Source organism: Drosophila montana, unplaced genomic scaffold, assembly GCF_035044405.1.
Source record: "Drosophila montana isolate Dmon_TW-CO22-7 unplaced genomic scaffold, ASM3504440v1 contig_2438_1, whole genome shotgun sequence".
NCBI lineage: Eukaryota > Metazoa > Arthropoda > Insecta > Diptera > Drosophilidae > Drosophila > Drosophila montana.
In genome coordinates, this window is record NW_026997315.1 from 1,026,494 (window position 1) to 1,040,039 (window position 13,546).

The window sequence follows — 13,546 nt, forward strand, 5'->3', positions numbered from 1 at the left end:
TGCTTTCATGCAATTCCCAATCGGTTCTTGGTCGAGTGGCGTATAGAGCATTTTGGTGGGCATTGAGAAATTAAGACTATACTTCACAGGATCATTTCTGTAGTCAGTCTTCACTTACTTTCACACTTTCTGAAAGCAAGTCACACCCGCGTTGATGAGATGAATCGTTTTATTCGGCAGCGTGAGGATTTGCGTGATGCCCTTTGCGATGTGATTTATCACTCGTTTTGTGGGCGTGGCGCTTCGATGATCGCTCGGTAACACGAATAGAACGAATTCTGAGTGGTGTACAAAATTTTTAAATAAATAAATATAAAACAATGCAAAATGGGGACAGATACTTTGACTCGAGTATTTTAATCCATTTTATTGCAGCGCAATTAAAAATGTAGAGCACTTGTCGTAGTTGTTGGAAGTTTGATGGCGCACATTGCCATGACATTTTGTAGAGTGCAGGTTTAAAATTTTTGTTCAAGTGTGCTTCGTGCTCAAGGTGCTGCTGGACAGATAATTTCAACATGAAAAACTGCAATTGTCATAGAACTTTTTGCTAATTGGAATACGGCGGCACTTTTCTAATTACTTAACGGTGCTTATGAAATACCTTTTGAGTGAGTAAGGACGTGTTTTTGCCTTAATTTAATGAGTTTGCCTCACTTAGCGAGAATGTTTGTTTATTACATGGAAAAACTGAAGCTATTTTTATAAAGAAAATATAGTAGGAAATGGACACGAATAACACATTATGTTTAGGATATATGAATATAATTTATTTAATTTGTTTTAAGTATTTTCTGCTCTCTATAACATTTCTTAAATGTTATGTAGGTATATATTTTCTTATATTTATGTTTTGGTGCTATATTTTAATTGTCAATGGAAGTAAATTACAACCAATTAAGTTCAATTTTAATTTCCATAGAAGAAAGGGGCTTTCAAAAATACAATTTTTCTATTGAAAATATATCACTCAAAATATTTACATTTTCAAGCATATACAAAAAAGAGCTATCGACCTCAATAATTGCCTTCATTTCGCACGCAACGCAATTAAGAGTTGTCTATTCATGTCTATGGCTTTTTGCCTGAGCATTGTTTCTGTTTGCATATGGGTCCACATGGACAGCTTTGGGTACACGACACGTAGTCGAAATGTATTTAAGCAATGAGAAGCAAATTCTCGGGTAAGAGTAAAGGCATGGGTATGAGTGTTTCGAGTACTCACATAAAAATACATTTGAAATGTGGTAAGAGTAAACCGCAGCATTGTCAGCAAACATTCATTGAAACATCATCATTATCAACGTTATCATCGCCAACAGTTCGGTTCATGTAACTGTGGCCTGGCCCGGCAGGGTGGGAAGGGGAATCGATGCTGTAATTGATGTCTTTGCGACATGTTTCCAAAGTGTTTACGTTGAGAATTACCCAAGTGCCGCAGTGTATAAGTAACCGTGTGTGTGGGGTGTTTGGGTGTTGGGGTGTTGGGGGGTGTGGGCGGACATGTCACGCCCACTGCTAGTTGACAGCCTGCCGTTTACGTGCACTTAATGAAATGTGCCCCAAAATGGAAGCACGTTTCGAGCATCTATTTAATGAGCCTGCAAGCGAAGGCAAAACGCTTTTACTTCCTTGCCCCCCCCACACACTCACACACACAGCACCCGCAAACGCCCCGCGTACCGTGCGAAAAATGTTGATGTGACTCGTGAAATTTTTAACTGTCGCAACGTAAATTCAATTTTCATTTGTTGGAATCGGGCAGCATTAGCAATAGCAACAGCTGCAGCTGCAGCCGCTGCATTATTCAATGGCACTCACAGCAAATGCTCACCTTAAGCCGGTGGTAGATACTGTACCCTGTACTGTGGTCCTCCTTCTACCGCCCAATTCTCGCCACAACAAACCGCATTTTAAAATTCATGTGTGCTCTCAACAATGCTCCACAGAAAACAAAATGCGATTAAATGTGTGGAAAATGCCGCAGGATAAGCCACAATGGGTTAAGGCGGCGTCTTGTTTGCACATGTGTCCCCCAACTACCCGCCACCCACCCACTGGCAAGCCCCATGCAAGCTTACATCCAAAGTCAGGCACAGACACACGTCGAAGGTGCAAAAATGCGTTAAACATAACATGCTAATTCCAGTTGCCTCCAGCTTCAATCTTTCAGCATCAGCTTCTGCCACACCTTGCCGCAGACCTCTCCCCTGCTCCCTGGGGGCAGCACACTTGGCGTATACGTAATACGAGCGTTTTGTGTGCCATTTGATGCTGAACATTTGCTTTGCAGCCAGTTGGCTTTGTGTTTGCGCCGTTGCAAAGTTTTGTGGTTACAGACTGCTAGTATGCCCCTGTGGGCGTGGCAACACCGAACTGGTCAGTGGAAAACATTTCGAGCTGCTAAAGATGCCAGCGTTTGCTTAGAGCTCGCTTAAGATTAAAGTTTTAGCTCTCAAAGTAGATTTAGGAATTTGCCTTCAACATAGTTTTTAAAATTTTACAAAAATTGCATATTAGACTAGATTTCATCCTTCCGAATTATTGTATCTACATATGCACGGGGAATATAAATAAAAATTAAACGCAAATTTGAAGAGAAATTAAAAGCTTAAGGAAATATTTTCAATACTAGTCTACTAGTCTAAATTATATTAATATTAAATATAACATCAATTTTAAAGCATTTAATAATAATAAAAATAAAAAAACCTTTTTAACAGAAAATGAACCTAGCTCTACAGGGAATATAATAGTTCCTTTTTTGCAATTGCATACTCCATCGGTAAAATAATAATAAGAAACATGCAAAGTGCAAATGATTAATAATGTTAAAAAAGTAAAAATTAAATTGAACCAGACAATGCAAAAATCTGTTCTAAGTTAAGCGAAAAATTAATTATTTGAATAATATAACAAATAATAAATCAAATTCAAAAATGAATATTATAATTTTAGGCTTTTAAGCCTTCTTATAATGTGTGCAAAGCAGAACAACTTCAAGTACTTCTGGAACCGCTCTCGAGAGATCTTAACAGATTTCCAACGGGGCAGCTTTTAAAGTTTCTCGTCAGCTTTATTGAATCAACATCTCTACACTAGTTCGTGAAAGCTTTCCCGCTTTTTGAAATAATCTTGTTCATCTGGATAAAAGCTTAAAATAAGATTCATCAATAAATTGGAAAGCAGCCCTAAAAACTTATTCAGTTCCGTAGCTCACGCGGCCCAGATGTAAGTCTGGCGGCTCTGAGATTATATTCAAAAATGTTGACAGCTCGTAAACCTTTCGGACTGTGCTTGATACTGGTGTTATCTCTTCTTATCAGCTGGCCGTGTGAAGCATCGCCGCCTACGCCAATTAAATACAACGAAATCAATGCGTCATCTTCACAGACGATATCATCTGGAAATGCCACACGGATCTTAATGCCCACCATCCTCGATGTGCCGCGAATATGTCCTCCTGGCTTTATGCTCTATGGTCGACCACAACGTTGTCGCAAGGCAGCCTAAATGTTACGGATTTAGTATTATAACCATGTAAATAAATCAATAACAAGAATCAAAAACAATTTAATTTATTTGAAAATTATTCGATAATTGCTAATTAAAATAATTCGTGAAATTTGTATTTTTGAGACAAAGCTTTTAAGCTTTGATTTCATTATTATTGAATATTGTTTCACTGAATCAATGTATAAATGCGCAGCTCCATAAATGATTCACAAGATTTAACAGATCGCAGCCCTGCAAAACGAATGAGAAGCTTTTACGCCACCAATCTCTTCCGCGTTGAGCTTTTGCCATCGAAACGCGAATGCGAAATGCGTTCAGTTGACGAAGACATGGAGAGTGGTAAACATGGCGCGAAGAGCTTTATGCACAAGCCAGCTGTTCGCATTGGAATCGTTGTTCTGGTTGTGCACGCTGTCTGCTGGATCGGCTGGAGCGCCATTAGTCCGGGTGTAAACAACAGTAATCACGCGGCCAGGGCAAACGCCCAGCACCAACAGATTCGAGCCGCAATGGAAAGCAACAAATAAATACTCTTTGTATTTACATATACAAGTTAATTAGCTATTTAATTCCATTGATTCATTCACACGCACTGTTGAAATATTGTTGGCAGTGACTGTTGCAGTTGAACTAAAACATTTTGTAGTAAATGTAAAATTAAGTGACAAAGAAAGTTTGTGAAAATTGTCAGTGAAGAAAAAGCTCTCTGAATCAGTGCGAAAAATCAATCCATCGAAATATAAACAAGTATCTTGCACATTGGTTATTACCCTGGCAAACAATATGTGAAATTAAATTAAAAATTATTCTATATTGTTAGAAATGAAGAAATACGAAATATGCTGTAGAACAATTCAAAAATGTTAACAATTTTGTGAAAGATCTAGGCTAGCATTTGTTTGCATTAATATATTTATAGAATAGAAAACAAAATGAAATAATGAAAATTGGTTTATTGATATAAAAAAATGTAAGCCATATAATAAATTTAAAATATTTATATTAATCAAAGGAAAGAAACATTTTTTAAAAATTATAATTAATTATAAATTATTATAATTATAATATGCGAAATAAATTAATGGAATATACTTAATTATTAGAAATAAAGAAATACGAAAAAAACTATGATTTTAAATTAAAGCGTAACTAATACGTCGTCTATTATTTACTTAATAACTTGGTAGTATTTAGTAATTTGTTTTTACTGTTGAGTTTTGAGACGATGCCGGTCTCAGTATCCAATAATCGCTTGTAAAGCTTTCGTACTCAAAGCTCGCTCGCTTTTATTGGACAAACATCTGCTAGAGCTTTGCTGCTCATTCGAATGCCAGCTAAAGCTCATTGAGTGTTTAAATATTATTATTACTCAAAGTTCAACTTTTGAGATACACGTACATTTGCGAGAGATATCTAGAGGAAAGCTTGGATTATGGCTTGATCGATACTTTGAAGAGTGCCAACAAGCGGAGCTTCGTTTAGTTTCGCAGCTAACTTTGGACTGGTGTGAAGGCCAAGCCTAGAGATAATCTTCAATATGCAATCAGAGCGTCGTCCACTTGCCGCACTGTGCTTGGGAATATTGCTGTGCTGCCTGCTCAGCCGGCAGAGCGAAGGCTTCCCCCCGAAGGTCGAAAATAGCATTCCGATGACCAAGCCCCAGATGCAGACAGATGAGGGGCAGTTGCAGAATACGGGTATGGATGTGAATCCTATACTGCAGACTATTTTTGATGTGCCAAAAATGTGTCCAGAGGGCTTTAAGCTAACCAGTGATCGGCAACGATGCCGAAAAATTGCCTAGAAAGGCACTCAGACTTTGGCGAGTACCTTTTGCTGATATCTGACTGCCGCAAATGTGTTTTGTGAATCAAGAACGAATAATAAAAAGACTGTGAAATTGCAAAGTGGTTGGCTAATTACTTGGCCGCAGCTGTGGTGCAAAGTTCTATAAAATTCCCGATTACATTTACATACATATATATATAAATATATATATGGATACCCAATTAACGGAGTAAGCCACAAATGATGACGACACGGTGGTTCTACAAGAATTTATTTATAAAGCTTATGACTAGCATGGAGCTACGTGCTCAAAGTGTTTTACAAGTATTAATACGATATGTCCACAAATACTTGACTTGTCTGAGTAGGAATACGCCGTTTCTTAAAGCTATGTCCGAGTGTTTCGAGCTGATTAGATCGGATCACTTCAGGCGGGCAACCGACAACGTCCGAGATACATTTTAAAACGCGGCGGGCATTTGGACATGTCCCTGGACCTTACTGGACTCGCTGCGGCCAATGCACTCAGGTATACCAGCAGAATAAGCAGCTGATATAGATAATTAGTAGATAATAGCTTCATTTTGAACAAATATCGGGCACTAGCCAGCGCGACTCGACTGCAGCAACTAAACAAGTTGACCAAGTGCGTAACCCCTTTTATATAGACAACGACTAAGCTTTGGTGCTTCACCTCCCAGTTCTGCCGTTACTCAGACGCCGGAATAGTTATAGCTGACTTGTTTTGATACCGCTGGGATTACTATCAACAAATTACGTTGCGAGCGCTCCGAGCACGAGTATTCCCGCCCGGGATGGTCGACACTAACATATCTAATTTAATAACCTAACAAAGGGAATATAAACTTTGTCACTCTGTTGGTAAGAAGACAGTCCCGGCTACTTCAAGAGTATTTATCAACAGGCGAGTCGATTTAGCCATATCTCATATCTCTCAGTCTTGAAGCATAGTTTCCAAAGTAACAATTTGTTAAAAATGAATATGAAAAATCACTTTTAACCAACTAGCCGGGGATTCGAACTTGCATATTTGTTGTTTAGGGCATGGCTGTTCAGGTTCAGGGTAACATAACAACTAAGATCAAATTTGTATATGTGTAGTGTATTGACTCGTCGGCGTTCCGTAAGCAACTGCTCTTTCTAGCTGTTGTTTTATTTATCGGCCCCATAGGCTGTGATGTCACAGTTCAGGGTACTGTTTTTTAATTGTACGTTAATTCAATGACGCATTTGATATTGCTTTTTATGGGGAAAAGCTCTTTCAAGCCAAAATGGGTGGTTCAGCTTAGATAAAGTATCGGATGTATCGTTTAACGTAAATCAATTGAATGACTTTATCTAGCACTAATATTAATGTCAGTCGAGGAAAACATATTACTTGATTTCCAGTACACTGTGTCTGTGTGATTAGGAAAACTATGTTCTTTATGCATTAATCTAAATATTCAAATGTGACTCATTCGCTAAAATTGAATAATATATCGGGTTTCTTGCTTCAGATATCAGATATTAAGAACAACATTACAAATTATTACCTTCATCATAGCTGGGCGCATGAGCTCGCACGGACTTTGGTTGAGATTGAATTTGATTGTTGTCATGCCTATGTGATACAGACATATATCTGGATGGAAAATCAGCCAGAATACTCAAGAAGTAACCCTCATTTCTTGAAAACTAACCTTTGGGATTTATAATAGCTTCAAGCTTCAGAATTGTTGACATGATTCGCATGTGAATAATTCAGCGGCTGGCCATTGGACAGGGCTATGAGCTATAATATTCTCCGAACAGAAATCATTTTTATGTCTGTTCCATTTTCAAATTGTGAGGAAAGCATGAACTGCCGCTCATAGAATTTGCATTCGAGATAATTCGCTCGGTCCATGTTTTCACTGAATAATTTTAATCTATCTGTACTATCTTGAACTTAACATCTTAAGTTAAACTTGAAACTAGGTTTGAAGGCCATTGAAATGAGAGCCGAATGTTGGAATCAACGTTTTCCGCCCATTATAGCCTCGTGGTAAGCGACATGAAGATAAAATATAAACATGCGTTCATTGAACTTCTAACTCGCGTTTTCCATCCAAGGGTGGTGGATTTTGCGAAAGGTGTGAAATACGTCTGAAATGAGTTTAATAAGGATCGTTGATAAGGCCGAGCGAACGAAATTCAAAACTTTGCCCAGACAATCTTTGACACACATTTAATTTAATATGTTGGACGTTCACAGATACAACAAATAAGTAAAAGTATATTGTTTTTGTTCCATTTCTGTATATCTGTCTGTTATGGTTGTGACGCACCCCGATCCCTAAAACCAAAGTAGTCTGAGTATACCCGTAAACATGGCATAGTCGGTTGCATCCAACTGTACGGGTTGATAATAATGATGCATATGGATCCATGCAAAGCAATTGTTGCTCTCGAGCTTGTGGCATACGATTATGTATCTATAAGGTATAAAGCATTTATAAAAGTAAGCAAATGATCTTGTATATCAAATGATTACATTATAGAATTTTCAACGTTTTGAGTGAACTTTCCCGACCTCAAATATAATACTGATTGGGTTATCAACCGTCACATTTATTTTTGCGGACTAGTTTGTTTTTTAATTTCGTCACACTCCAGGAAAAATGTATGTTTTAGTGAGTCACACGGTATAATACAAATATATGTATATCCAATTTCATATTTATATATCAGATATGGGGAAATAAATTAAAAGCTATACACTTTCTGTTTAATTTCAATAAATTTTGTACGAATCGAATTATTGTTTATTAAATATTTAATACAATTTTGTTTCCACTGAGGCAACATATTGTCAGATTGTTTAGCCGATTAACTAAGTTGCGATGTTTCTATATTTTAGGCCTTCTGGCGACAGCGTCCGCCCCGCACCTCTGTTCCTTCGGGGCACTGCGGCATTGTTTCAAATAGGTTGCGTCCTGCAATGGATTCCGGTTGATTAACTTCAGCTTGGGACTTAGGGTCCCTAGACCCGTGCAACCCATTGCCTTCCGTCAGTGTGGGGGTCATAAAATTATTCGTATTGAAAATGGACGCAATATTGTCGTCCACTGTGCTTTGTGGATTAGTCTCGGGGTCGGAAAGGGCACCACCAGATCCGGGTCGAGGCTGTAAGGTGGTGCCAACTGACTGATCTATGGGATGCTGATCTCCTGCATTCGACTTATACGTCTGTTGTGGCTGTTGGCCTTGCCCTGGAAGTGGTTGAATGGGATTGAAATTGGCTGCTTCGTGAGAGGGCTGGACATTTATGGAATCTGTGGGTCGCGGTTGAATTGGTTTGCCAGGTTGTCCATTGTCGGGTCCAGTCACTTCTGGGCGTGGCTGCAAGGGAATTCCAGAGCTGCCAGGTTGTCGGTAGTCGAATTCAGGTTTGTCGTGCCCGCCATGTTGAGGACGTGGCTGAATGGGGTTGCCAGATGGTTGAAACTGATCGTTGTCTGCCACTCCTGGGCGTGGCTGCAAGGGACTCCCAGCATTACCCGGTTGTTGGTAGTTAAAGTCAATTGTGCCTTGGTCTCCTGTTTGCGGACGTGGCTGAATGGGTTGACCCCTTTGTTCGCTTTCATACTCTGGTTGATTCGGCTGTTGGGGTTGGCCTGGACGAGGCTGGAAAGGCCGATTGCCCCCACCGTAATCCGGTCTGGGTTGATTACCGAAACCAGCGCCGGACTGACCTCCAAATCCTGTATCAGCTCCTTGACCTTCTCTGCCGTATCCAGCTTCCGGTTGCTGGTAGCCGAAATCAGGTCCAGGTCCAGAACCACCGCCTGGGTGAGCATCGCAATCTACGCCAGGTCGCGGGTTCCCAAACCCTGCGCCTGGCTGTCCTGCATATCCACCTCTGGGCTGTCCTCCTCCATACGAGCCTCTACCAAAGCTGGGACCCTGACCGGGTTCGAACTGCGCAGCACCTGGGTAGCTGGCTGGATATCGATCGTAGTACTGATTGTGGCCATGTCCGTGCCCATGTCCATGGCCATGATGGTGCCTGTGCTCGTGTTGCCCATGAGGTCTAATTGGATGCACAATTAGTTAAAGCAGTGAAATTATAACTATTTCAGTTGGATAACGCACCTCTGAGGCTGTGAATAGCCCCAGCCTTCACCATTATGCGACTGATCCCCATATAATCGATGTTCTGGCTGGGCCTGCATTAGCTGCGCATTAAGCAGGGCTATCAGCAACAGCCCCAGCGATAAGAGTCCGAGCTTAGGAATCATCTCTACGTCCAAGTTGCAGTCGAGCTTCTGGCGCTGTCGCGTGCTAAATTAAGACTGAGACCATCTCGTAGAGATTTTGAATAAGTACTTAGAATATTGTTTTCAATTGAGCTTCAATCTGACGTGATAAGCCCGTTGGAACAGCTCTTATACGAATTAGAGAATTGGCTTCTTATTAATAAGAGCGCATAAATAGTATTGATGACAAGTTTACATGAATGAGCTACGGATACAATTGTTTTTCTATCTACAAATAATACAAGTTAGTGAAAAAATGCACAGGACCGTGTAATTGTGTAATATATTGACTGATGACTCGCAAACTATTTTAATTTCATGTGTGAGACTTTGTTTGTGCTCGGCTTTCACAAAACTTGTTTCATAGAGACATTTTGCTATTTTCTCTGACCGAAACTCTTAAATTTTGTTTGCAAAAATGACTGTTGCTCGGAAAAGATAATTATTACAGTACCATTTGCGGGGATTTTTTTCTCATACTCTTGCTGTGGCCATTTCAACTTGGTCAACAGCACGTTGTAAAAATGATATCATTGTCAATTATGGTAGATGAGTTATCTAGATAACTTGCAGTATTTCTATTTGTTTCAGTTTTACAATAGTAGAAGTCAACTGTTTTTTGATTATAATCAAATTTAATATCTAATTATAAATTTTTTAAAACATTTATGAACTGAACGAAATATTTTAAATATATTAATCTATGGTAATACTTATGGGTATGCCTGCACCTTTTAATGGATATTTTTGCTTTTAAGAAGCGAAATAAATTTTTTATTTACATGTACATAGTTTCAGAATTAACATCAAACATTTAACTCAAATATTGGTTTAAAACCAAAAATATGTAATACTCAATCAGCTGCTCGTCAAGGTATACGGAAACTATCTTAAAAGTAAGTATATTAAAGAGTCGGTCTGATTGGGAAGACAGCCTTTGTTTTGGTAATTAAAAAACTAAATCTGAAAACAACAGATACGAAGCAATTAAACTCTCATACACACACTCACTATAACACTTTATATACATATGCATGTAAATTATTATTTTTGATTTTTTTTAGTCTTTTATTATTTTCATGCAGATTGGCGACAACGTCCCGCTCGCAGACTCTGGCCTGGTGGACACACTGGCAAAGTGTCCACCAGAATGCGATTGTCAAGCGTGGGCAGCTCCGTAGTGCTTGTGCTGCTGTTCGGCAGATGCAGCTCCTCCAAAGTGCCGTTGCCCAAGGGTGACTCCGTCGTGCTGGTGATGTTGCTGCTGCTGAGGTTGGTGTCGCTTAAATTAATGTTGCTGCTGTTGCTGCTAGTGTTGCTGTTGCTGATGCTGGTGTTGCTCAAATTAATGTTGCTGCTGCTGCTGATGTTGCTGCTGTTGTTGTAGCTAATGTTGGCGCTCTTGCTGTTGTTGCTGCTGCTGTTAATGTTGCTAATGTTGCTGCTGGTCAGGTTATAGAATGTTGGGTCGTTGTTTTCATCAGGGAACACTATGCGATCGTCGCACAGACGCAGCTCCATGCCGCAGATCTGCCAGGCCACAATGGCCAAGAGTAGTGTGTGAACGGCTTTCAAGTGCATTGTTTAATTGTTTATCGGCTGTGGCCGCTGGGAGAGCGATCGTAAGAAGAAGAAAAAAACGCGTTTGGCCGCTTCCACGGAGCTTTCGAGACTGACACACGAAACGTTGATGAAGATCCCCAGAAAGACTGTGGGAGAAATAAAAAAGGCCGCACAGACAGACACTTGCGATAAGAATCGATTGTCATTAGCTTGTATAGCAAACAAAACAATACAGAGAGAAAAAACAACAACAAAGATACTTAAAAAAAAACAGCAGAATAAAAAACGAAGCTGGCTCGCTTCACTATTCCAAACTGGAAAATGGAAGCGAAAGCTCTTTTTTAAGCGGCCCGTGTTACTCATTGAAGTGTAAACAAGAGTCTAGTTGTTAAAGCTCTACAGTGCGCTTTATTTGTTTACGTACAGCCCAAAAATTGAACTTCCCATCAAAAGTCGAGCTTGTCGCATGCGTTCTATTTTTTTTTATTAACGGCTTTTTTAAGCCTCCTTGCGACAATGAGCTCCAAATAGTTTAAAGCCATCCCCGCAAACGGGCAGCGTGTCGAGCGTGATGCGTGGTCCAATTTCAACAATCTTTGGATCTTTTTTAGCGAGTTCGTCTGCTTCTGGGCGCTCTTTCATCTTCTCCTTGGTCTGTACAGTTGTTTCTTCTATCTCGTTAATTTCGGTCTGTGCAGTGGGAATCTCTTCAATCTCATTTGTGGGCTTCTCAAGTGGTCGCTCACTCGATCTCTCACTTATTGGCTTTTGACTTGTCTCATTCCTTAGTGATACAGAGCCTTCCGCTGGAATGATTTTCTCGCTCTGATCGCGCCTATCCATTGTTAACTGTTGGGCATCTGATGGATAGGAAGTGTAAATATCGTGCAGCTTGTGTGGCAACGAGATGTGCAGCAACAGCAGCAATATGTACACTACCAAGGGTAATACGGGCATCAATTTAATTGCCATTACGTTAAAACACGTTTACTCTACCCGAATTCGCATTCAAGACTGACAACTGAGAGAGAGAGAGCTTCAAGACTTCAAGACAAGTCCGGAGCTGCCCAGTTGCACATTCGATAGTCGCCAGTTATTTTGTCAGCTGTCTCCGGCGATAAGGAAATACATGAAACACAAACTTGTATAATTGCATTCATAATGAGAGTGCCCGCCGATTGTCTCACTTGCTTGAGAATCTGAAAACTGCACGCGTCATATGAATTGATATTAATTCATTTCAATTAGTCAGGTTTGGCATTAACATTATAAAGGCCATAGAACATAAGTATTCGAAAGATCAACAAAAATTGTACAATAAATATGACTTTTATAATATAACATATATTGGCATTATTATGGAGCTTCGTAGATAATTGACGGAGTCGTAAAGGCGACGGAATCAATGGTATGCGGGCTCGAGTCGAGTCGAGAGTAACTAAATAACAATATTAATGATAATGACACTAATAATGATTATAATAATAGTAATAATAAAAACAATAATAACAGTAATAATAATAATAATAATAATAATAATAATAATAATAATAATAATAATAATAATAATAATAATAATAATAATAATAATGATAGTAATAATAATAATAATAATTATAATAAAAACAACAAAAATAATTATAATAATCATAACAACAACAATAATAATAACACCATCTAATTGACATCAGGATAAATTTTAAGAAAATGGTTTTATATAATTTTATGAATTGAAATATAGAATTGTGGCGAATAATCGAAGTGTATGTACTCTTATAGACGTTGTTTAAAATAATATTGGATGAAACGATTATTTTTCACTTCCTACTATAGCGAGTCATTGTCATTTTTCATAAAATTATATTATAATTAAGGCAAAGTAGGACAAGGCATAGTTGTAACAAATCAATTTCAACAGTTTCAGAATTTGCATTCTAAACATCTTTATTTTATAAGATAAATTTAAAACAAGTGCACTTTATTCGAAAGAGACAAGTTAAGTTAAGTAAGATGTTGTCGAAAGTCGACATTCCCAACCAGTTAAAATTTGTAATTATAAGTGATGTAAGCTTTATGATATATCACTTTATGTTAATTTTTATTATATTTTTCGCTAGCTTGGCAAGTCGGCCTGTCGACTATGGGAGGCATATTCGTATCCATATTCCAATTTTAATATGCATGCCCGCAGGTCTTAAAAAATTGGACTCAATTATTTGTATATGGTAAGAATCAAAGCAATTCCTCATAAAATTCAGTCTATAATGCAATTTTGAAGGATTGAGATGATATTTTTTACTCTCTTTAAATGCGAATCTAGTTTAATATTCAGTTATTATTCCAAATGTAGAAACTCGAAGTGGATGATACTCTGTTTT

General features: G+C 38.7%; 5 protein-coding genes and 1 non-coding gene across 6 annotated transcripts; 3 read left to right on the forward strand and 3 right to left on the reverse strand.

Annotated features, from left to right (window-relative positions):
• Nucleotides 1-72: 72 nt before the first annotated feature.
• LOC135428294 (small nucleolar RNA U3) lies at nucleotides 73-287 on the forward strand. The gene has a single exon (XR_010436237.1). It is a non-coding gene; the product is annotated as a small nucleolar RNA U3 (small nucleolar RNA).
• A 3,535-nt stretch (nucleotides 288-3,822) lies between these two features.
• On the forward strand, nucleotides 3,823-4,624 carry LOC135428204 (uncharacterized). Its single transcript, XM_064682049.1, has one exon. The coding sequence runs from the start codon at nucleotides 3,825-3,827 to the stop codon at nucleotides 4,041-4,043; it is 219 nt and encodes a 72-aa protein (XP_064538119.1). The 5' UTR covers nucleotides 3,823-3,824; the 3' UTR covers nucleotides 4,044-4,624.
• A 366-nt stretch (nucleotides 4,625-4,990) lies between these two features.
• On the forward strand, nucleotides 4,991-5,423 carry LOC135428205 (uncharacterized). The gene has a single exon (XM_064682050.1). The coding sequence runs from the start codon at nucleotides 5,054-5,056 to the stop codon at nucleotides 5,318-5,320; it is 267 nt and encodes an 88-aa protein (XP_064538120.1). The 5' UTR covers nucleotides 4,991-5,053; the 3' UTR covers nucleotides 5,321-5,423.
• A 2,665-nt stretch (nucleotides 5,424-8,088) lies between these two features.
• Nucleotides 8,089-9,650, reverse strand: Gbp2 (Growth-blocking peptide 2). Its single transcript, XM_064681869.1, has 2 exons — nucleotides 9,442-9,650; nucleotides 8,089-9,379 (listed from the first exon to the last, which is right to left on the reverse strand). The coding sequence occupies exons 1-2, from the start codon at nucleotides 9,585-9,587 to the stop codon at nucleotides 8,203-8,205; spliced, it is 1,323 nt and encodes a 440-aa protein (XP_064537939.1). The 5' UTR covers nucleotides 9,588-9,650; the 3' UTR covers nucleotides 8,089-8,202.
• Nucleotides 9,651-10,145: 495 nt separating this feature from the next.
• LOC135428071 (AAC-rich mRNA clone AAC11 protein-like) lies at nucleotides 10,146-11,609 on the reverse strand. The gene is made up of 2 exons (XM_064681870.1): nucleotides 11,593-11,609; nucleotides 10,146-11,314 (listed from the first exon to the last, which is right to left on the reverse strand). Exon 2 carries the CDS (start codon nucleotides 11,184-11,186, stop codon nucleotides 10,683-10,685), a length of 504 nt encoding a protein of 167 aa, XP_064537940.1. The 5' UTR covers nucleotides 11,187-11,314; nucleotides 11,593-11,609; the 3' UTR covers nucleotides 10,146-10,682.
• Nucleotides 11,610-11,627: 18 nt separating this feature from the next.
• LOC135428072 (uncharacterized) lies at nucleotides 11,628-12,193 on the reverse strand. The gene has a single exon (XM_064681871.1). The coding sequence runs from the start codon at nucleotides 12,138-12,140 to the stop codon at nucleotides 11,667-11,669; it is 474 nt and encodes a 157-aa protein (XP_064537941.1). The 5' UTR covers nucleotides 12,141-12,193; the 3' UTR covers nucleotides 11,628-11,666.
• Nucleotides 12,194-13,546: the final 1,353 nt, after the last annotated feature.